The 23,932-nt window shown below is 37.2% G+C and overlaps 1 protein-coding gene across 8 annotated transcripts in view; it reads left to right on the forward strand.

The window, feature by feature from the left end:
- EML4 (EMAP like 4) overlaps positions 1–23,932 on the forward strand; it is a 153,656-nt gene that overhangs the window by 94,455 nt on the left and 35,269 nt on the right. For 5 of the 8 annotated variants that reach the window (XM_031595032.2, XM_090135128.1, XM_090135130.1 and 2 more), the window contains 5 exons: positions 2,608–2,781; positions 4,857–4,985; positions 8,530–8,555; positions 9,007–9,039; positions 19,821–19,944. In XM_031595032.2, coding sequence (XP_031450892.2) covers positions 2,608–2,781; positions 4,857–4,985; positions 8,530–8,555; positions 9,007–9,039; positions 19,821–19,944 — 486 coding nt within the window. The remainder of the gene's footprint in view (positions 1–2,607; positions 2,782–4,856; positions 4,986–8,529; positions 8,556–9,006; positions 9,040–19,820; positions 19,945–23,932) is intronic. The other 3 variants (XM_090135129.1, XM_090135132.1, XM_090135133.1) reach the window with 3 other exon arrangements.

Here is a 23,932-nt window from a genome sequence, read left to right on the forward strand (position 1 = left end):
ACATATGCTACAATTTCAGCTGTCACTTCAGAAGCACTAAAAACAGAGCTCAGAAACATATTGTGAAAAAACAGATAGATGATGTCTGATTCTCAGAGGCAAAGTAATATGTATGAGGAAAAATTCATCCTAGCTGTCTGGAACTGATGTGTGACAGAGATGCCGAAATGCTTTTCAACAGAAAACATGCTGCATGCTTTCTATATCACCAGAGAAACACATTTGTATTTTGTGCTGTGCTCACAGAGACCTGTGATCATTTTCCTTAAGACTAAACATTTTTTCTGAACACAGCTTCTGGTAAGGAGCTGTGTAATTTCAGACTGACCACCCTCCACTGCAGCTGCCAGAGTGTTGTGATCCAAGGGATGAAACATTGGGTTAAGTGAAAATGGAGAATCTGGAAAATTAGCACAGGTAGTGATAGATCTCAAATACTTGAATGTGGACTGAAGAAATGCCTCATCAAGTTGGGATTTGGAACAAATTTTTGGATGCATTAAGTGACTGCTTCCCAGAAGAACTAATCTTTAGAAACCCACAAGAAAAAAGGTACTCTCTTTGATTTGGTTTCAGTTGTTGCACAAGAGGTGTTAGGCATTCCAGAGATATTAGTGGGAGAGCCACTCTACAATAGCAGTCATAATGCAATTAAGCTTTTAGCAGGAGTGAGTAAACCAAATACATTCAGCACTCACAGTGAATATGTTTTACAGTGAACTTATTTTAACTTTCAAATTAAAATAACCATCCTCCCCCCCCCCCAAAGAAAAAGAAAAAAAAAAAAAAAGGTTTACTTGCAGCAAGGCACCAGATAAAAAACATTGTATTGGAACACCAAGTATACCTTGAGCTGCAACTGCTAGCAGTGGTTGAGTGACTTTAAGAGCTTAACAGAGAAGCTAAGTAGTGAAAGTCATGTCAAAGGTGGGAAATGGACAATCTACAGCTTGATAAGTTCAGTGAATAAATTAAAATATTCCTATACTGAACCTATGGCTTCTAGGAGGTGGATCAGATGAGCTGAATGAGTTCAGATAGGAACACAGAAAATATGAGACTGAATGCTTAAGTTAGATAATGCATTGCTGTCAGCAAATGGTAATTGTAGAAGCATGCTGGAAGAATGGAGAGATGAATTTTAGGAATGCTGGCACATTGTTATAGTGTAGAAAAGCTGAGTGGGAAAAGACCTTCAATGATCATCAAGTCCAACTGGCCATGTCAGGTTTAATGAAATGTTAACCCTGATGGCATTGTCCAAATGCCTCTTGAACACTGACAGACATGGGGCATAAACCACCTCTCTAGGAAGCCTGTTTCAGTGTTTGACCACCTTCAAGGTAAAGAAATTTTTCCTGATGTCCATTCTGTTTTGTTTTCTTCTTACTGAAAAGAAAATGTAACTTAGAGGTACTATACTGATGTGTTTAACTAGTTGATGTCGTTTAGTGTAGAAATTCTGATTGAGCCTTATAAATTTTGGGGGGGTATATGTTATTCTCTGCTATTTTACCAAATCCTCAGTGCTTCATCGGAAGCTTTTGAAGGTTTTGTTTCAGATATAGATGATACACTTTGAGATAACAACTGAGCCAAGAGGATCCTATGTATCTTGTATTAAAATCAGGACTCCATTTTTATTAATTTGAGTATTTACTTACCTCCTTTTCATGGATAGTGTTTTGTAGAAAAATAGTAAATGGAAAAACAGTTAAGATTACACAACAGTTGAGGGGAGAAGTGACGTGGAGAAAGAGAAATCTAAATACTGTTCTTCAGAAGGGTGCAATTTCTGTTTCACTTTGAATGTAAGAAGAAAATCCTTTTATCCCCATTTTAGCTGCTGCTTTGTTCGACTGATACATTTATTTTGGAAGCGGTTCTTTTATTTTAATCTTATAAAAATATGCCATATACTGTGGAATGCTCTTCTCTTACAAGTCCCATTACTCTTTATGTCATTCTGTATACTGCAGATTGTGCTGTTCTATGCAAGTGACATTTTGTTAGACTGTTAATGAATTTAGGGTTTCTAATAACATATACTTAAAGCTGTTTCAAATGTTAGCCTGATAAATACAGCAATGTGAAAACAAAAAAATGAATTCTTGGTTCTTTCGTACTAACTGAAGAAGTGGCAAGATAGCCTGACATTATCCAGCTGCAGTTCAAAACAGTGATGTGTTTTGAGGGATGATTTCCTTTGAACTCTGCTGCATTCACTTCTGTCAGCTTCAAATGCTGTAGCAGCACCCAAGTATGCTCAAATCAAAGTTGTATTTGGATTTAAATCAGAGCAAATTTAGTTAACTATCCAGTATAAATAAGTAAATTAACATCCACAATTCTATCACCGTTTTTATTTTTAGAGCTTGTAAATAAATCTTGTTTTAGCAAAATTCTATCTTGAACAGAGTGAGTAGATGATTGGAAGTTTCTTTAAGTGATGATATATACATAATGCTGTGACATGCTTTGCCCATCATTTCATAGAGGGCATTTTCTCCCACCTTTTTAATTTATTTGCTTGTTCTCTTCTTTCTTTTTTTCTTTTTCTTTTTTTTTTTTTTTTCCTTTTCCCCTATATTATACTTTATTTTACAGCGGTACAGAAAAAAAGAAGGAAAAACCTCCTGGACAGAAAGAAAAAAAAGAGGAATCTCATTCTAATGATCAAAGTCCACAAACTCAAGCATCACCTTCTCCCCAGCCGCCCTCACAGACTCTCCAAACACACAGGCAAACTTCAGAAAGCAAGAGTTCTGCTCCAACTAAAAGGTTTTCACAGTACAGAGCTAGAAAATGATTGTAATGACGCTGAGTTCATATCTGACAACAAGTCATGTGAAATAGCTCCAATTTCCTGATCAAGTTAATGTTTAATATTTTTTTTTGTGTGTGAAAGAATACACATTCAATATGCATTGCAACAGAGCAAATCTCTTGAAAATTTTTGAGCAAATTTTGAGATTGCAAAATATTTTGTTCTCAGTGATTGAAATTCTAATACAGTAAATTTACTTCTAATCATTCATTATCCTAAAGTACATAACAATGATTTTGACTTGATTTTTCTCTAAAAACACATTATAGGTTTTGTCTAAAATAGTTGAATTGAGTGCATTTCATGCATAGATATTTACTACTTGCTGTTACATTTCTTAAAAGCGAGTGTTATTGCAATTCTATCTTTTTTGGATGTTTTTCTATTCAATTATTCTATAATGTGACTGCAGTTCAGATATTTTTCTCTATTTTGATTTTTGCCTTCTATCTCTTTTAATTCCTGCTAGTTTGCAGGAGAATTCACTTTTATTTTGATTCTTTACTCAAGTGAAGTTGCATTTTGACACCCAAATCACAGAACTGCTTGACTTGACTGAAGATAGGAGCTCTAGATTTGCCTCTGTGTTCCTGCCATTTTTGGAGGAACAAAAAATAGAAAATAAAAAATTAATGGGCTGAAAAGTTAGGGAAGTGAATTTTATGATTTGGGTCATTAATTCTGAACTTAAAGACTATTCAGATCACTTAGTGCATTGACTTTTTGGGTTTTTTCTCCCTTTTTTTCTTTTTTTTTTTTTTTTTCTTTTTTTTGGTTCATTAACTTATTGTTTGGGAAAGTATGACATCTTTTTCTTTAACATTTTTTGTTTGGGAGACGAACAAGCCTTTAAATTTATTTCTCTGAAATTTACTGTAGTTCACAAGATTGTTGTCTTGCATTGCTTGAATTCTAATAAATATTTAAATTTCCACTTGACTGATGCATGTCATAACACTGCATAAAGGCTGTCTTCATGTCTTGTACAAACTCTACGTTATCTGAAGCTGAACTTGCGGCCTGTTGTCCTTTTGCCTTGGTATCTCACTGTAAAGGTGTTTGCCTGAAGTCTTGCATACTAATCTTTTGCAATGTGGGGAAAAAAATAAATGCCTTTTGTGGTCTCTTGGTGGTGTAACATGATTTGGTTAATGTATTTGTCTCAGGACCTCTTCTAGCCTCCTGGGGTGCTGTGAAGGTGAGCTTGCCAGTTCTGAGGCTACAGTTCAGAACTTACGCCTGCAAAAAGCATTTCTGATGGGATGACATGTAACACTGCTAGCTGAACAGATGCAGACAAAGACAGAAAGGATGAGAGTAATATGGCCTAGATCACTTTTGAACATATTTTCCCTGACTTGTGTATGAAACAAATGAACTAATGACTGCAAAAATTTTCAGCTTACTATTATTGTAAATTGGCTACAATAAGATTGCTGAAAAAGTACATCAGAATTCGGAGATTTGTCTATAACACTGAACTAAACCTAGCTTGCCTTCATGTAGGAAGTTTGCAGACATTTTTCAAAATGATTAAAGCTATTAATTTTGTTTAGAATGGGCTACCTCCAAAGCAACCTTATTCAATCATAGTCTGGCAGAGTTGTTCCACCATGGATTGTTGGTTTAAATTTGATGACTAGCGTGTCAGTCAATAAAAAATCAACTTTTCTGAGTGATTTTTTAAAAATTTATTCTTTAAACTTAATATGTTGTAGCTTCTTTTCCCCCATTTTCTAATTTGTTAGCAAAGTAGTAATGAAGTATAGAGATCTTTTTTGTTTTACGTAAGAGTGTGTGAAAATGCAAAAGAATGGATAAACATTTGGCATCTGTCTTGCTCAGTTGTTTTTGTTCATCCAGTTAGAACTTTTTGACTAATCTTTTTTTCCTGTTTCATGCTTCAGCTTGAAGGAAGATCTAGCTCTGCTTTTGTCTACTGCTGCTTGATCTGTCGGTTGCAAACCCATTCCAGTTATTCTTATCTTATTAACTTGTCATTCTAAAATATATATATTTTTTCTTCTAGCATAAAGAGATCGTTGACTGCTGAAAAACCTCACAGTGCTTGGGAGAGCTCGGATGACAATCGTAACAAGCTACTGAGAGTAGCATCAACATCTAAATTAATATCGAAAGTGGCAAAGAATGCAGACAAGTACGTATAGTTGGTGCATAAAAGTGAGTGAAGTTAAAAATCAAAATATTAAGAAATTGCATAATTTAGTGAACTGAAATACGTGCAAAAAAAAAAACATTTGCATTTTTGTTTTCACTGCAAATAATTACTTGCACAGTTTGGAAATAGGACACTCCAGATATCTGTGGAATCTGAAAATAGTTATAAAATATGAAAGCGTGGAGTGAGTGTAAATAAATTTTAATAGTCTGTTTGGGTTAGCAGAATTATGTGTTATGAGTTATGATTTATAGTTTAATACTGCTGTGGTGAAGTTTCTAACCAGTCATTTTAATGATTAATAATTATTTGAAAATGCCATTGTATTTCCTTGCTGTTAATTCACTGGATTTGACGTGTGTGTTTCTAAAGTAGATTGTAGTTACAAAAATAAACATTTATGATTTCAGATAGGTCACTGGTTAACAGATTTCTGCATACTGTTTCTAGATAATAGGCAGAGATTTTCTTTTCAGTTTGACCTATAGTATGCCAGGGTTTATTTTCTGTAACTTCTGTCCTTCAAAGAGTTCTATTTAAACAGTAAAGTGTTGCAGTGTTTTTCTAGGCCTGCCTTACAGCTTTTCTGAATACTTTGTGCAAGGCGGCTGACTTTGACACAGCATCTGTGCACGTGCTTGCTTTCCTGCACTGCCCTAGTGAACCCAAGTGTCCCTAGATGTCACAGAAGGGCTGAAGAATTTGAACGGTGTTTGGTTATTTCATTAAGGTCTTGACAAGGCATAGAACGCCACTTCTCCACCTTAACAAGAAGGGTTAGTTCTGGAGGAGTGAATCTAAGGGTGCTCAAAGTGGCTGGTAGGCTGATGGGTGCTGAGGCCAGGCTGAAACTTCCCCTGCTTTGCTCTGTACATCCTGCTGCCAGAATGCAGTGCGATGCCGCACTCAGCAAAAGCATTCCTGGATATCCAAGGTAAACCACTGCACCTATAAATAAAGTGACCTTTTTGTCAGTAGTGAATGGTGACAACAGTTTGTCGCTTTTTGCTGCTATATTCTCCCATCCACATGGTGGGAGCCCTGTTTCCTCTGTCCTTGTGTGTGGGTAATGTGCGCTAAACCATCGTTCCTTGTGTTCTTCTTCAGTATTATTTTTCTCAGTTAGTCTCTCCACAGGGGACTCACTAGGGAAAAATAGCACTGAGTAGTTACCTGCTTCTGTTAGCATAGGCACGAGTTTGTGTTTTGCTCTAACTCTGCGTTGCTGACACCCCCTTGCTGTGACCCACTTTTTGTCCTCTTTGCCAGTTGGGCTTCCAGCTTCATATTTGTATGTTTGGTTTTGTTTTTATCTTTTGGAATTGTGTTCACTTTGTTGAAATCATTGTGCTGACTTTTGGGTTGAGCCCTCTGCTGTTTTCAGAGATCCCTCTGAGTTCTGAGCTCGCCCCAAAAGTACTGCCAGCTTCTCTACCTTGATGTACTTCCTGATCTCATACATCTACTCATTAATCTTCATTCAAATAATCATTAACTGACCCAGGGCAGGACTACCTGAAAGCCACTTTTGCTACAACAGGTAAAACTGCTCCGGCCTTTCAGAGTAATTTCCATGATGGTGTCCTGAGCTTGCATATGAGACTTGCAAACACATATTTAATAAGAATAGTGTAAGTGCATACCATCTTCCCTAGGAACACGAAGAACAAAAACATCATAAATTAATTTGGGGTCGTAGTTATTGGCACGTTTACTGAGAGCTTTATGTTTAGCCTGAAGAGTGCTATGGCTCAGTGAAGTGCTGTGTGAGAGAGATTATGGCTTGCATATTTTGCAAGTACTTCTTTTCCTTTTATTATTGTTTTTCACTGTCAGAACTTAAATGCCCTGTGGCAATTTCAGTTCTAGCAGAGTACTTGTAGATAATATTTAGGAATGAACAACCCTCTTCTTAATCAAATTCATTTCCTGACTTCTATTATCCTAGTAAAATATTTTTCAGAAAGTGTTAAGGTTTTCCTTTATTTAATATTGAAAAATATTTTTTAATTTTATTTCCATTTTGTGTATTGGTTCAGGAAAGGTCAAAGAGAGTGCTTTGTTTCATTTTCCTGCTTTTTCTCTGGAGGACATTAAATGCCACCCTTCTATCATCTCTACTGTAAAGCAAATCAGATGTCTAAGATAAGAGTGGTTGAAGAAAGATTAGGATTAATTACTGTCAGAAAAAGTTGTCTGTCTAGAGCTTGAAGCTCACGTATCTTAAAGCACGGGGCAAAAAATGAAGCTTCCAACAGTGTGAATTGTAAACTATTGTCTGATTGAGGAATGAATATTACAGTGTATTCTTTTGTTCTTTCAGATTTATAGTAAAAAGAGTATTTGCATTCAAGAGCATATTAAAACTCATTTCTTAGATCCTGCATGCTTGATTTCTAATAGAATCAGTTGTATTGTGCAAAGACCGAGTTTAAAGTTCCCAAGTATAAAAGTTGACCTAATCAACCTAAAATTGCCAGTCTTATGCAAGAGAATAGAATTCAGCCCCTACTGTAGGCCTCAGGACAAATTTTTTACATGTGCTTTGCGCTGCCAGCCTGGAATATGGACTTTGTTTAGTAAGCTCAATCTTTAAGCCAGCACTGAACTGTAAATCAATCTAATGTCACAAGAAGTGACAGCGTTCTCACAGCAGCCAATCATTCAATGTTTTTTAGGCAAAACTGTGAATTCGCCTTTATTTTTTGGTAGCACGGTGAAAGGTGACTGTACCAATTGCCAGAGACGACTTTCCTCATGCATATGCTTGACCCTTAGTCACTGTTGCAAAACTCGACCTCTATCCATTGGCTGCCTCTCATACCTTGCTACTGAATTTCAAATGTATTCAAGGGTGGATTTTTTATTTTTTTTTATAATGCAATATGTTCTCCCATCAAGACGTGTTATTCTGATAAGAAGCAACTCTGATGCTAGAAATCAGTATTTCTTCCCTCCCCCCCATAAAAGACAATTTTTGTGAAAGTTCATTCTTGGTTCTGGCAAGGAAAGACATCAGAACTGCATTCCTTAAGAAGATCTTGTGTGTGTATCCAGCAGTGCTGTGTGGATCCATTTTAAATGAAACTGTGACTTGCTTACATTTAACCCACATGTCTAACAGGGTTAATTCCTAGAGAATTTCATGTTGTTCTGTGCAGACAACTTGGTTTGACAGGTGGTAAATTCTTCACATGTAGACCTGAGGGTGTTTGGCAGTTTAAAACATTTTGTTGATACACATTTGCTCTCTTAAAATGGAATTTTCAGTGATAATTTATTTTAAATATCATTTTACCTCTTGCTGTCAAAGTAGTTCTTAGGAACCCTTGCCATGCTGTCAAACTCTTTAACTTAAAAATATAGAGACCTGATTGAAATAATGTGTGTAAAAGTTCATTGTGTTGACCAAAGTTAATTATACAGCATCCTGTGGTACAGTTAGTGCCAAATGGAATAGAATATAAAATTAGATTATATAGGTTTCATGAAGTCCTAACAATAACTTTGAATTTTTCCCTAGGCACAAAGATGTCATCATCAGCCAAGGTAAATAAAAAACTTTATTTTTAATTAAATATTAAAGAATTTATTTTTAACTGAATAGTATTTCTTGTAAATAAATGCATTAGGAATTGTGGTTTTGAAACAGGGATACAGAGCTAAAATTGAGTTACTGCCTACTTCAAAGACTGACCTTGCCAATCCATACTCAAGGCCTCTGTAAAGGTCTTTGAAATTATGGATAATGCCTGATCAATAGATAGATCAATGCCTGGATCTTTAGATAGGACAGAGAATTTTGGTGGGTGGTGGGAGGATTCATTTTACTGCTCTGTGGTTACACCCTATTTTTCTGTCTATGTATATTTGCAAATGGAGAGAGGTTATGAGCGCAAAAAAACTAAGCTTTTGAACTATGTGCCAGTCTTCATCCAAGCAGTTGAGAGTGAGAATTTAGAAATAGTTTTAAGATATTTTGTTTCTGTCCCATAACCAGCAAAAATGTCAACTCGTGAAAAAAACAGCCAAGGTAAGAATGAAGCTATGCCCGTTGGTCACTTTCTAATTTCCCTCTCTCGTGAATCTTTTACTTGGCTTTTCACAAAGAGCATCAATGCATGATCTCCTAAAAACTCTGAGCACCTAAATGAAATATTTCAACTTTCTTATTTAAATAGATTACAGTATGCATATTAATATATACAAGGTGGAGTAGACTAAAATAAATTACTACATGCGTAATTTCCTTAGAGAGGAATGTGTTTAAATAAGGCTCTTCAAGTCTTGCATTGTTGCCTAAGATATCAGATTATTAAGAACTGCCAACTAAAAGATTTGTTTTCTCAGCTTTCTGTCTTGCCAATATTAAAACATACACATGCTGATGAGACAAGAACAGAATCTGAAGGTTCTCATATAGTTTCCTAACATGAGAAATGAGTCTCTCCTAAAGTGTATGCCTTTATACCAATCAATCTTGCATTCTGTGGCTACCTGCTGCTGCTGGCTTGCTCAGTCAGGAAAAGGAGCCATCCCTCTGATCACGATGGAATGTGACAATAAAAGAGATCCTTTTCTCGTGATGCCAAATACTCTGCTTTGATGTCCTGCAAACTGTACTGAAGCATGCAGTTTCAAAACTAAAGCATGTTACCTAAGTGCATGCTGTACACAACATCAGTCTATGCACAGAGGTTTTGTTTCATGCTTTTTTGCTGCTAATTAACAAATCTCTAGTCTCAAAATTGTGTGCTGCAAGCAAAACTACATTATAAACAGTTTGATTACTTTCAATCTCCTTTGGATTTTCTTTCAAACAAAACAGTCAGGATTTTTGGAAGCTAGCATAAATTCTTTTAATGTGAAGAAAATTAACTTGAATCCAGTAACTTTACTTTTTTTCTAATTTACAGAGAAATTACAGATATAAAATATTCTAAATTGATTTATATCAAAAACATCATTTGAAGACAATAGGAGTAAAAAAGGATGCGTAAGCTACAGGAATGCTGCTTTATGCCAGGGCTCCTAACACCAGCTGTAGAACCACGTGTAGCAATGGTTACTATAAAAAGAAAACTAATCTGTACTCTCCAGACCAGCTGCAATTTAGCTTTGCAAGAATTAAAAAATAAATAAATAAATAAACAGTCACACTAAAAATACCTGCTAAAATACACAGCTTTGCAATACCGAGTTGCATACAGCTAAAATACCTTGAATACTAATCCTTTCCTGAAAATATGCATCTGCAATTCTACACGTCCTGCCAAAGATGGGCTGTCTCTCAGTTCTCTCATCTTGATGGCTATAACTTACGTGGCCTTGATGTTTCTCTGCTATTTATTATGTTACTGCAGATGATGTGAGCTTTCACTGAATGATGAATGGATACCTTTCTGTGTGTGTCATGCCTTAGTTTGCTTAGTTTGAGCCTGGCTGAATGAAAGAGAAATATAATGTGGATTATTGACCCCATGCAAAGCTGGAAAGTCTCATCACAGAAAATGCATTTACTAATGTTTTTAAAATGTATAATGTCAAAACATCAGTCTACCTTTAACACTAACAAAGGTGCAATTAGAAGGGTTCTACCTACAAAGACTTTTTTTTTTTAATATGGACCAATGGATGTATTTTATGACAGTTGTATGTGTATTTTATGTCAGCTTTCTGTGCACGCCTGTGTTGGGTTACGTGTTAGATTTTGTTTTGGGTTTACTATCACAGAAGTAACCACCTGTAAGCTATGGTAGTTGCAGAGGGATTTCACCCCTCTGCAGTATAAGCTTAGAAACGCTCAGCCAGTTCTCTGCAGTGCAACATCATATTTGGGGCAGGTGACTTTAAACCTGTTCTCAACCGAGATAGTTGCCATTTAATTTCCAATTACCAATGGATGTCTTGACCCAACTGTCAAGAACGTTCAGCATTCAGTAGTTAACATGATTTCTGAAGGCAGATGCTTGCAACTGGACAGATTTGGCTTGAGCACGATAGGATGGAGGGTAGCTGCAGCTGCTGCTGTTTCTGCAAGACCTGTCTGTTTTGCAAACCAAAGGCGAGACAAGCTGCTCAGACTCCTTTGTGGCTTGTCAGCTTTTACCTCTAAAGACAAGTCTGTAGTGTGCTGTTAATTAGGTTCCTGCAGCTCGCCTGAGCTGCTCCTTTTGCTGGGCTGCTTGTGCCTCACTGCATACCCCAGAACACACCTTCTATGCTAATGACTGCACGTCTTAACTATGGTGTGCAGGGGCTCTGGGAGGCTGCTGGTGTGCAAACCATCGGGCTTCAAAACAGATTTACAAAGAAGTCCTTCAGTGTGTTTATGCACTTGGAAACAGTAACATAGCAAATTACTGTAACAGAAGATAATTGCATGCAGTAATGGGGTGGAAGATGACCGTCCTGCATAGCTGTGAACATTTCTGGAATCACTTTTGCTTTCTTTTCTTGATTGAGATTATTCAAGAAGATACTTTGAAATTTGTCACTGCATTAGAATGCCACAAAATGTAGAGAAATGTGGTTTTGCATACTTACTTCTTGGAATCTTATTTATCTAGCAGCAGTATTATCTGTCTTGTGACCACCCATGTATGTTCATTGTGATTTCTGTTGAAGTATTATCTATGAAAATGAAAGGGTTGAGGAGTACCTGAGAATTAATCTTAGAAGAGCTTCAATAGATGAAAGGCATTAGCTTTGTCTGATTCGGCACGGAGCCCCCAGAGAGCACATGGGGGGGTGCTGCATGTGAACATCACCAAGACCTGGTTATCTCTCTCCTACCAGCAGCCACAGCCTGTATCTGCCTCCTGGGCAACCTCTTGAATTTCCTCACATAGCACTGAGGCTATGCATGTGAGCAGTGTTGGTTATACCTTCTTTTGCAGCACCTGCTCCCTCAGTGCCTCTCTCTCACATGGATTGAGCTGCACCTGCTGCACATTAAGGTTAGTCCTGAGCTCCGTGCATCTGGGCATATGCTGAAGCAGATGCAATGCAGGAATTCTTTTGTGATGCCAATCCAATGAGGGAAGTATTAGACACACTTCCGTATGTATGCTGGAGAGGTTTTGGGGTTAGATTCTTTGTTTCTCCTTGCAAACCAGGACAGTTTTTTTCCCAATAAAGTCAAATACTAAGAAGTATTAAAATTCTCTGAAAATCCAATAAAGTTATGGATGGAACAAGCAGATGCTTGCTACGATCTTAAAAGGACACTGAAGTTGTTCTAAATTCTTTACCAGCAGGTGCTTATAATTGCCTATAATGGTTATCTTGATTTTTACTTCAGGAGATGTTTTTTAAAGTCATCATAAATCATAAAGCATTCATATTTTATTTGCAGGAGCTAAAGAACCTGTTGGTTTGGGATTTTTGGTTTGTTTGCATTTTGGGGATTTTTTTTCAGATAAACGGTAATTTTTTCACTGAGATTCTGAGTTTGAGTTTGAATTTCAGTGATAGCAGCTCTGTACACGAATTCCTTGTTCACTTATTATAATGTAATAAGAGACATTTAGACATTTTTGGATGGCAATAAAAACCATATGTGAAAGAATTAATGAAAAACATTCACTGCATTCCTAAGTTTGTTTCTTTTTAGATTGTGCTTTATTAGTTTCCAGTACTTTTTCTTCTGTTAGTTTTAACTGTGCTGTAGTTCTAGCTTCACAGAAAGGGGCAATGAAACTCACAGTGGAAATATTTACCCTGCTGACAGTGTGTCCTGTCCACCGAGAGCACAAAATCCAGTAACTATTTCAGAACGGTTTTGTTATCAGGCAGAGAGATGCTTATTGAAGGTGCTCACGTATCTGAAGGCAAATAGTGACCTGTCTTATATTTCTTTGGGCTTCTGGCTCTCATATGGGCACAGTGCGTGTTATTAAAAACCGTCAGCACTGTCAGAAAAATAAATTTACGTTGATGTATTTGTGAGTTTTTATCGCTGATTCCTGAAGAAGTCAGGACTTAATTCTTTAAACAGGAAGGGTTTACATACTGAGTTTAGTCCTACTGAGTCACTTGTGTGCGGTATTGTTTTTTGCAAGACTGTATATTTTTTTTTTTTTACAGGAAAAAGCTAGAGTTACTATTAAACCTGAATTACTTCGATGTAAATGATAACTGTTATTACTATCTAGATATCTAGAGTTTCCACATATGATTTTTGTATCGCATTGTAAAATTATTAACCAAAGATCTGTTAAGAAATCGCAAGACAAAACCATTAAATAATTCTAAACCCAGTCAGGTCTTTGTTCCAGCTGCTTTTTCATACTGTTTGCCTTGCAGCAGCACTCAGCAGCGTCAGTGCCTGCCTGCTTCTCTGGTTTATCAGTCTCTGATACTTGGGTTGGGACAGAGCAGGCAGATCAGCCACCTTGTTTGGGACCCCTGTAACACAAAATGCAGTGATCTGGGCATGCTGGCTGAATGCAGTTTTATTTTTTCTCTGTGCGGTTAGCATTTAAATTAGAAACAGGATTGTTAAGCCTTTGTCCCTCAGGTTAGTGGTCCTATGGAGTTCTTGGACACAGGCCTGAAGGCAGAAAGCCTGTGGGAAAGAAGCTATTTGTAGTATTAAAAAGCATAACTTCACTGGTCAAGCAGCTAGAACGTGAAGACAGATTAATAAATGTACTCTGGATGTGGTAGTTTATTGTATGTTATTAGAGAGTTCTGCTTGGCCAAGCTAGCTGGAGACAGTTGGGGTTTTTGGTTGCTAGTGATTTGCTCCAAGGTTGAGATTAAGATGATAAATGCAAATAGAACTGAGCTGCAGTTTTTGAAGTATGTATTTTGATGTTCCAGTCCACCTTACTCTCCCAGACCCCAAATAGTCATTAATAGTTTCCAAGGTCCAATTGTGCTAATGGTTTCTTAAGAATTACTTAGATGAACAATTGTTAGTTATCCACTATTTATTTCTATGCACATACATAAATATATAAATAAACATCAACTGTGTATGCACTTTAGACTTCCAATTATGCATACATTTTCTAGCTGAAAAACAGTTAATTACAGCTCAGATTTATGGAGCTTACTCAGAGCCTGCCTAAGGTGTGATGAATAGTGATACAAAATGCATTTCAACATTCCCTCTGGTCTTGTAGAAATTAGTAAGAGACAATTAGGTCTTCTCACGTGCTTCTAGGAAACCACTATGTGCTCCTGGACAATTTCGTATGGAGACTTGTTTTTTTGGAAGTCAGGATCTTGGTTTAGCTACATCACTGTCTTCAAATTTCAGAAGGATATAAGCAGCAGCTTTCATGTCTCCTGAACCGCTCTTCTCTGTAGATATTTCTTTGATCTTTTTTTCTGCTGCTTTCAGTTTCTACTTGTTTTCCTCATTTTTGCCTGGAAACCATCCGTATTCCCCTGAGAATATGATTCACAAAGTAATGAATTGCTTAAGTGTCACTGCGTGAGGCTTCCTGTGCTAGTTTCATGTAAGCACTGATTTCAGCCCTTCAGAGGTTTGTATTGCCATATATCTCCGATGTCTGTTTTCACCTGCAGTATTTTTCACTTGTTACCTTCCAGCTTTTTCCATGAATTCCCAGGTTTTAAACTTTCTTCCAAGAGTGAATTAATCAGCCTTGTATGAAGTGGAATTTTGCTTTGTGCTGCATTCTCATTTTCCACAAGGCCTGATTAAAAGCTTGTCTGTATTAATGTGAATCTTGTTTTGATATAAGGAGACTTTTCAGAATTTCCTTGGTCCCTGCATTCTGTTTGTCCACAGTTCTCTACTTAAGTTTCGTCCTAGATTCTCGGAGCAGCATGAACCAGTAGTTCCCTGGCAGGCAGCAAGATGCATTTGTTTGCTTGCAGATCAGGCAGGCTTCCTGGGTTCCCTCTCTATAGCAGCACCTTTTTTCACCAACAGACTTATTCCTCTCTTTTTAGCAGGCTGTAAACTTTCAGAGAACCCTCAGGAGAGCAGATACTCTGCTTGCTAATGTCTGCTTTCAGTCTGCCGGGACCTATTTGGCTTAATGTTTACACTAATGAACTTAGCACAGGAAATTTCACTGATGACGTGAAGCTGAGTGACCAAACCGATAGAGTGGAAGCTGGAGATTTTATACAGGAATACCTAGATGTTCCTGAAGTCTGGAGCAGGAGGAGATAAAATTAAATTATTCAAAATGCAAGATCACACTTGCGGGAGTTGTTAGCAATGTTTTAGCTATAAAAGCCTGTAAGGTTGTTTGCCAAAATGAGATGGTGAGTAAAAGGGCTCTAACATGCTACTTCATCACACAAAGGTTGAACCTCCTATTATGAAAACATAAATGCAATCCCATTGTGTATTGGAAGTAATTCTAACAGACATACACAACCCTACGGGGGGAAAAAATAAAATAATGCCTCAAAACCCTGGTAGAGGCTCTCCTCTGTAGTATGTCAGGCAGTTATAGACACCAGTGTTCATAAAAGGCAAATTTTATGGCTGTATGGAGCCAGACTGAAATTTTATCATGCAAGAGGACAGTCGAATAGCAGGATGTGTGTTGGATTAAGTACTTTTGCATCTCTGGGGAAATTATTGACTCAGCCAGAGACCTCTGGGGATCCTGCAGAGCTCTGCGTGGATTGCTTGCTTGGTTCAGCACAGCTGGAGGGCTCCCACGTGAGTCTCATAAGCCTGAGCTGATCCTGTGCACAAAACTGGGAGTGTTGGTCCTATGTCCCCTGGCACTTGTGCAAAGACATTGCTGAGGCTCTAGAGGTGAATTATTGCACAGCCAAGCAGCGTCTGGCAAAGGCTGTGGATTGGAGCTCAAAGCCGCACAAAAGCAGCTCTAGCTGTTCCCAGACAAGAGCTGACCCTTGGAGCCACAGCAATACTGCGTGACACTGCCTTCTGCAGCAGCTCTGAGCCTGAGCTCTTCAGTTACACAGCACCTGGGTGTGCTGACTGCAGGTCTGGAGCTGTGCTCTTAGATGGATGTGACCCATATTTGAAAGTACTGGTAGGACAGCAGAAGCCAGAGGTTCATTTTTTGAATGCAGAGGCTTTTACAAGTTTCCCCTCCTGCTCCCCTGCCCTCAAAATGCTTCTGTGCAGTGGATGTTGGAGTCTGAACATCTCTTCATCAGGAGCAGAGAATTTTTTCTTTCATACCTGCTGTTTGCATGCTACTAGACACAGAATTGACAAGGATTTTTGTGTTGTTTTTTTTTTTCACCTCCAAGTTCTTTAAAATTTCTTTCTTTCCTCCTAATACCCACTTATCCATATTTCTGTTATGAGATAGATAGGAAAGAATCTTTAGTTCCAAAAAGTGAAGGAAAAAAAAAAAAAATACATACTGCTTTGTATGTATTTATGTCTGGAAACTGAGAAAGCAGAAAATAAGCAGATTGTCTGACGCTCTTGTATATGCACTTGAGCCAGTGTGATAAGAAAGAGTTAAATTCCTGGTTTTCTTAACTTGCATTTACAAAAATTTGGCCTTAGGCAATTAGTTTCTCTTGAAGAATGGTTTTGTTGATATGCTGCCATCCTCTCTAGTATTTCAAAAGATTTTTACATTAATATTATATCTGCCCTACAGGTTATTCTGAAGAAAGGAAATTTACAGCCTTGGACAAAACCTTTCAATGGGTTGTCTGCCTGCTTTTCTTATCTCCCCCTCTTTCCCCCCTTCTGTGGGGAGAGGCTTAATCAAGTCATTTTGTGTCTCTCTAACAAGTGTGTTAAATATGTATGTTCAAAGGTAATCTTGAATACACACAGCCAGCTAATAAGAGCCAAAAATGTTTGTTCTTTTATAGGGCAGTTCAGAGAGCTAGCTTGTATCTGACAGCCCTGCAGACAGGCTTTTCCCCAGACTTCAGAGACCAAAGACCTGACTAAATACCACTTGGAGTCCTTGTCTGTAGGGTCCAACAGGTGCAGCTACCTCCATCCATATGCATCTCCGTTGCAGCTTGTCTTGCCATTCTAAGCAGCAATGGGAAATTGAAAGCTGAATTTGTGGCATGATTTTGCACTGATTGTATGGAGCCAGAAGTGCCAAGCCTTGCTTTAAATTGATGATTTGACTTGCGAAATGAACGATCTTTCTTCAAACACAGTGTTGCCTGATGATGTTTAAGAGCGCAAGCACCAGCCTTCAGTAGATAGACCGTTATTGATAAATTATTCTGTTTTGATCAGTATTGCTTTTTTTATAAAATATATACTGTAAAAATATTTTGGTGGAAAAACGAGGCATACTTGGAATAATTATCTAAGCATTTGTGTCAAATGAGTGACAACACAGATCTTTTGCTGTTTTCAGCAATGTACTTGAGCAGTGTACATTCAAAATAACTATTGTTTTTAATTTAGCTACTGTGAAGTGATTTCCTTTGATATTTGATCTGAGGCAATTTTTCTACTGTTGTCAATGGACAGACTCACAGGGGTCTTGTTCAAAGAATCTGTATTTGTTCTTGGAAAGAAGTGGGACAACTGTTTTTGATCTTCTCTGTATTGAGTCCTTTGATACTTAAATGCCTCTACTTTCATTGTATTAATATCCAAAGTAAAGAAAAACCAACCTTTATCCATGTGCTAATTTTACACTACTCCATCATTAGCAGTTTTTGTGCAGGAAGAATTTTCTGAGCCTGTTTTTTTTTTTTTTGTGTGTGTGTGTGTGCGCACACTGGCTTTCAGTCATGTTTGGACTATAACAGGAAAATTCTCTTCTCTTGCCTCCAAGGCAGAGCAAACATACATACTAACAGGATTAAGAGAGATTCAAGACTCAAGTAAAATCAGTTATGGTCTCAGAAGGTTGTTTTCAGCACACTAGAAGTAGAAAATGAGTCGCATCAATTGTATCTTGTAAAGCTAAGAACTCAGTATATTTGATAAATTGGGATTTGCTTCCTCAGACAGTTGACTTAAAAAAGAAAAGAAAAAAAACCTTTTTTAGAACTGTAAAAACATCAGGAAATCAAACTGCTGTTTGATCAATCAACTGGTAAGAGCAAAAAAAAAAAAAAAATCTTTCTGACAAATTAAGCCTTCAGTATTATGAAATCTTCAGAGTGAATATTGCATATGAGAGAAAATGTTGAGATGCATAGATTCATTGACCTAGTTAAGAGTTTTCAGTTAGAATGAAAGAAATACTTGGAGTGTATTTTTCTGTCCAAGACTGCTTTGCGTACTTAGTGAATTAAAACTTAGTAACAAATTTTTCCCTCTCATTTTATTCTGACTCTAAGATAGAACTGAGTTGTTTCTTATCAGATAGATCATGTCTCTGTAATCTAAATGGTATGGATATTTCAGATTCAGAGAGGACAAGGACACTGGCTTTGAGGTTGGTGAATATGTTTCTGATGTGGCTCACAACTGTTTATTTCTCAGTCCTTACATCTTCTTTCTCTTAGATCTCCAAGTTTGGAGTGAGCTATTAAAATATAATTCAGTGGGAATAAATCTCAGTTTCTCATCATTTTGATTTTTAGATGTTTTAGATGCAAAACACAGATTTCACATTCATGCAATCTGGATAATAAATAATCTTGCAACTTAATTCAGGAAATATTGGTAAGCATTACCAGGGCATTTGTAGAAAGTTTCTCTCATATTTGTTTTTTGAAAGTAATATAAAAGCAATTGTCTTGAGATTTTTACGTTTAAAACTTGATATTAGTCACATCAAATGTGATTGGAGGGTTCTTCAGATTGTATTACAATTCCATAGCTATTCTACTTCAGTCTTAATCAGCTATCTACACTTGGGGAACTCTTGAGTTCTCTCTACTATGGTTTTCAAATTTTACTTAAAAAAAAAAAAAAAAAAAAAAAGTTTCTTAACAAAGTATTATATAATTTTAGGTTTGTGAAATTAACATTAACAGTGGATACTAATGGCTAAAGAAGTGATTGAAGGAAGTGTGATTTTTATAAAGCATTTAATTGCTACAAAGGTTGTGAAATACTTGAGTCCCTCTTAATCAGTATATTTTGAAATGCAATTCCTGTGTCAGTAGAGTTGGAGGTGTTAGCAGTTATTCTTGTGGGTTTGAGGCCAGATTTAATTGTTACAGTGTTGTTTTTGCTGCACGCATGGAGTGTAAAGGCCACAATAAGTCTTTGAAAGTTTTATTTGTGGGATTTTTTTAAAGTTTTTTTTTAAAGTTAGAAAGTCGCTATTTTATTAATGTAGAAGGAAAACCCTTGTAGGACCTAATCTCATTTACTAGTAGGCAGTCTGGAGGGGGTGCTGGGCCTGCAAGCAGCTCATGGAACTGCAAGGACAAATGCCAAGTCCTTCTCATGGAAAGGAAGAGCTACAGCAGGGATGCGGGCTGGGGATGGAGGGGCTGGCGGAGCAGTTCTGCAGAAAAGGCCCTGGAGATGTGAGAAGGCATCCAGTGGGGCTGTGCCTTCTCTGCTCTGAGAGATCCAGCTTTGAGCCAGAAGAGAGACTTAACAACCTCCTGAGGTCTGCTTCAGCCTGAAGGATCATATCCTTCAGCGATTCCATGACTATTTATTAAATTTCATATTTAAATTTAGATTTAACATTTATCTTAGCTCTTTAACTTGCATGTCTAAAATGCTACATGCTGTCTGTTCAGAAAGTTATATAAATTCAACTAGCACTTACTGTGCCTGTGTTGTGTGTGTGTTGTTGCAGGCCTTTACCAAGCTCACTTCTCAAAAATAGTTGTATCACAATCGTTTTTGCATCCCTGTGCTTACTACTAGCTTTATTTGTGCTTTCTTGTGTAAACTTGCCACGTGATTAATATGATTTTTTTTGTTTGTTTCAACAGAGGGAGAATATATCAAGATGTTCATGCGGGGTCGACCAATCACAATGTTCATTCCTTCTGATGTAGAAAACTATGATGATATTAGGACTGAGCTGCCTCCTGAAAAATTAAAACTGGAGTGGGTGTATCCTTGATATCAGTAGCTATTTCTTGGTGGCTTGTTTGTTTTTCTTGACTCGTCTTTCTTCTTCATTATCTCGGCTTTTCTTCAAGGGAGGGAGATATTTAAAAACAAACAAACAAAAAACAATAGCAAAACAGTTAAAGCAGTTTGTCAGTACTTTATAATACACTTTTAAGCTGCAGAAACAGAAAACCTTTACTTTTTTTTACTGTTGAAACCAAGTGCAGTATTTTTAGGAAGAATATTGCCTTTGGAGAGCTACTGAGTTTCAAAATTCCTCCCCTATATTCTCTATAAGATAGACTGTATTCAGAAACATAGTAATTTTTTATTTTTATCCAGGATGTAACGAGATTTTAAATCAACAGAAGCTCTTGAATAAGATCCAAGATTTCTCATAGCTCCTATCAATGGGAAACGATTGCAGTAGCCATCTGCCCAAAGTTTTTTGCACTAATTTTGTTTCAACTCTGACTTGAAGGGATTCATTTCTTGGGGAGAGTGGTGTACTTTATGTAAATATTTTTTTCTGAAGAGGTGAGTAGCTATGTGGTTGACAACAATTCTTCAGGTTTAGTAAATCTGGAACTCATAACAAATGCTTGTGCACACATTTGGATCATCTTTCATGTCTTCCCATCTCTACAGAATCTTCTAGTAAGTTCTGACTGTATAATTAAGATTTTAGTCCTTCTGTAAAAGAACATGTCTAGACAGCACTTGAGTTGATGTAGTAATCTGAAGCTTGATCCTTCTGATCTTGCTGAAAGCAATAAGATTTTTAGAAATATTGATGATGCACTGTCATATGTCAGGAGATATGTACAGAGATGAGCTCTCTCAGCATATCCCATAGCAACTAAGGCATGCATGTTTTTTAAACTATCCTTTCTTAGTCATTTTAGGAAAGATGATTTCCCTATTATTTTCCTGCTTTTATTGGGGGAAGCTAATGATACTGGATACTCAGTTATGAAGAGCAACTGTCCATTCAACTTTGCAGAAAGATTGTAAAGATTGTAAAAGCTTAGAACATAAAGGAGGAATTTTGGTTTACTAGTCTGATTGGAAAGAAAACTGAGCTCTTACTCAGTCTTTGCGAAGCTGTGGTGCCCTGCCTTTCCCAGTGTCACTGCTCCTTGGTGCTGATGCTGGCACTTATATGACCGTGGAATGAATTGAGTCAGTTGTTGATCTGGCTGAAACGCAATCGTTTTTGTGGAGTTAACTTTCAGACACATCAACTCATTAATTTGATTTGTCCCATAAACACACAAGGAGCACAACCAGCACACTGGAGGAAGGTCTGACATACTTTTTCAGCAGCAGCAAGAAGTTTGGACCGATGAAAGCTGATCGTGAAATCATACCATCAGCTAAGTATGTGCAAATCCCAGTGTGGAAATGCTTATTCAGTGTCCAAGGACCTCAATTTCAGGTTAAACCAGTTTCCTGCTGAGGGCTAATTAAAGTGAAATATATCTTGTGTAAACAAACTGCCCACATGATTTTGGAATCTGTTTGAGGAAACAGATGGTCCTAAGTGAGACTGGTATGTTTCTGTTTGTAGAATATCTTTTAGATATGATGCTGAAGAAAACAATGAGGAGAAAGCTGTGAAGTTTTTGAGGCAATAATGTTGATTTGTATGACATTGAACAAAATTGGCATTCGGTTCTTGAGACACAAAGTTATAGCAACAGATCTTGTACTTGTGCAAAGGCTGAGAAATCTTCAAGCCAGCCATAAAATCCAAATATAATTACAGACTGAAGCTTGTGAATTTTATGAACAAGACATGGGACAGTGATTCACAGGGTATTTTAGTGATGTCAGTTTTTTGCAACTGAAACATTTGATTTGCAATCAAATGTTCAATAGTTCAACCTGTATGCTTTGTTTTGAACATCTTTTATTTCTCCAGCAGTTACCTTCTGGATGATTGTTTATAATCAGGCTTTCCTTTGATATTATCTTTCTGTAGCATGCCATTTACAGGCTAAATTATGAACTACGAGAATAAACATCTTCCAGGCAAGAAGAGAGGGAAAAAGTTTTGAGGTAGGGTAGGGCTCTTGGTGTTTGCTTGTTGCTGTTTTGGGGAGGAGGAATACTTTCAACAACTGATTCCCAGAACTATAGGTTCAACAGAAAACACCCTGCTGTTCTCTGCCCTGCCCTGTCAGTTGGAAAAAAACTAAGTGACTTGGCAGGATGAAGTAGCTCATGGGGAAATCTGAGCTCTTAACTGTGCCTGCTTCTTGAGTGATTTCATTTAAGTTTAGTTTGGACATCCCTGCTTTATGATGCAGTCTTGCTTCAATTCAAAACTGTTTAAGGAATATCTGGCATTCCTAATAATAGGAGAATGGGCTGCTATAGTAGCTGCTGAGATCACCATCAGTGTTACTAATGAGTGGCAGTGACTTTTCAACTTCCTTCTCTCAGTGTAAAGTTACTCAGTTCCTGGAGGGAATTTCTGACTCCTTTTTATAAGCTTATTTTTAGCACTGGTGCTCTTCTTTCTAAGAATAATTCAAGTCAGCGGTAACAATGCTACTAAATTCTGTTGTTCAATGAGATCACTTCATGGGGCCATGACTATTCTTATCCACTTCAAAACAAACAAACAAAAAACTGTGAAAGCTATGAAGTATGTCATTTTTCATGGCAAAACAGTTCTTGTAATTGGTGAGAAGCCTTCACGATATTAAGACAGTTACCTCTGAATGTCCCTGGTTGGAACATCAGCCTCACTGAAAGATAAACATTGAAATTTAGTGTAAATTAAGCATAAAATTTGTGGCTTTTTTTGCTGTTGTTTTTTTGTTGTTGTTTTGTTTTGTTTCTGTAGAGAAAGAGCAACTATTATGTTAACGCATCTCTGCTACTTTGTTCTGAGAGTTTGGTGATGGGAAGGTGTTCTGTGAAGCAGCAACACGTCTTGTTTTGAAGAAAGTAAAAATTTCTCTCACAAAGCAGGTTATGGCTTTGGATGCCCTTAAAAATGCTGCCATTGTTTGGGACTGTAATTTGTACAAGGAATGAAAGGAAGGAATGGGCTGAGAAAACAACTTTTTTATTTTTGCAGCTTGGTGAATGCTGAAGCTCAGTGGTGGATGCCAAAATATTTAGCCATAGCTCTGCATGTTAAACTGCAATGAAAGGATGAATGTTCAAAGATGTCAGTCTCAGTAAATCCTTGCCATTACAGTCCCTGCTATATTCAGAAGATGACCACGATCTGCCTTTCTCCTTTGAGATGGCATTTAGACTAGTGTTCTCTGTGTTTCTGTATAGAAATAATATTTTCATTGGTATATAGCCCATCGTTTCTGAAAGTTCACTTTGTTTTGTTTTGCTTTTGTAATGGGCCATTCTAGAGTTTCTTTTGTTCCACTGATGTTTAAAAGTGGGAAAATTGGTGAGAAGTTAAATGGTGATAAAAGAAGAATCAGAAGCATCCTTTCTTCTCATCTCAGCATTGTGTTCCATCAGTATTTTTCTTGATATCATTTGTTAAAGAAAACAGTGAATAATTTCATCTTCAGAATCACTGTGTTATTCTACAATATAGGAATCTGTTTCCCTTTCCTTGATCTTAAGGCACTTAATTGAAGACTGAATGCATTATCCCTCTTCAAACCATGGTTTAGTTACAGTAGTTAATGATTTTGTGTAATTTTGCAAGTGTTCTAGTGGCATAGTATTACTGTAGTTTAATGAGACTACATAAGAGGAAATAACTTTATTTGCTGGTAGCATGCAGGGTGTTTTTTTGGGGGGAGGGTGGTATTTTTGGTAGAAAGATAGCCCATGTCCAAGAAGAACAGAGGCCAGGCTGTCAACTCAGGAGATACTAATTTAGATGCTCCAAAATTTGGCCTACTATGCCTGTTTTTAATAAGAGAGAGCTAGCTTGACCCATTCAAATTTCTCCATGTTGGTCTTTGACTTTGTCCTTTCTTTCTGATTATCCAAGAGCTTG

The sequence above is a fragment of the Phasianus colchicus genome, chromosome 2 (assembly GCF_987193195.1).
Source record: "Phasianus colchicus chromosome 2, bPhaCol1.hap1.1, whole genome shotgun sequence".
Lineage (NCBI taxonomy): Eukaryota > Metazoa > Chordata > Aves > Galliformes > Phasianidae > Phasianus > Phasianus colchicus.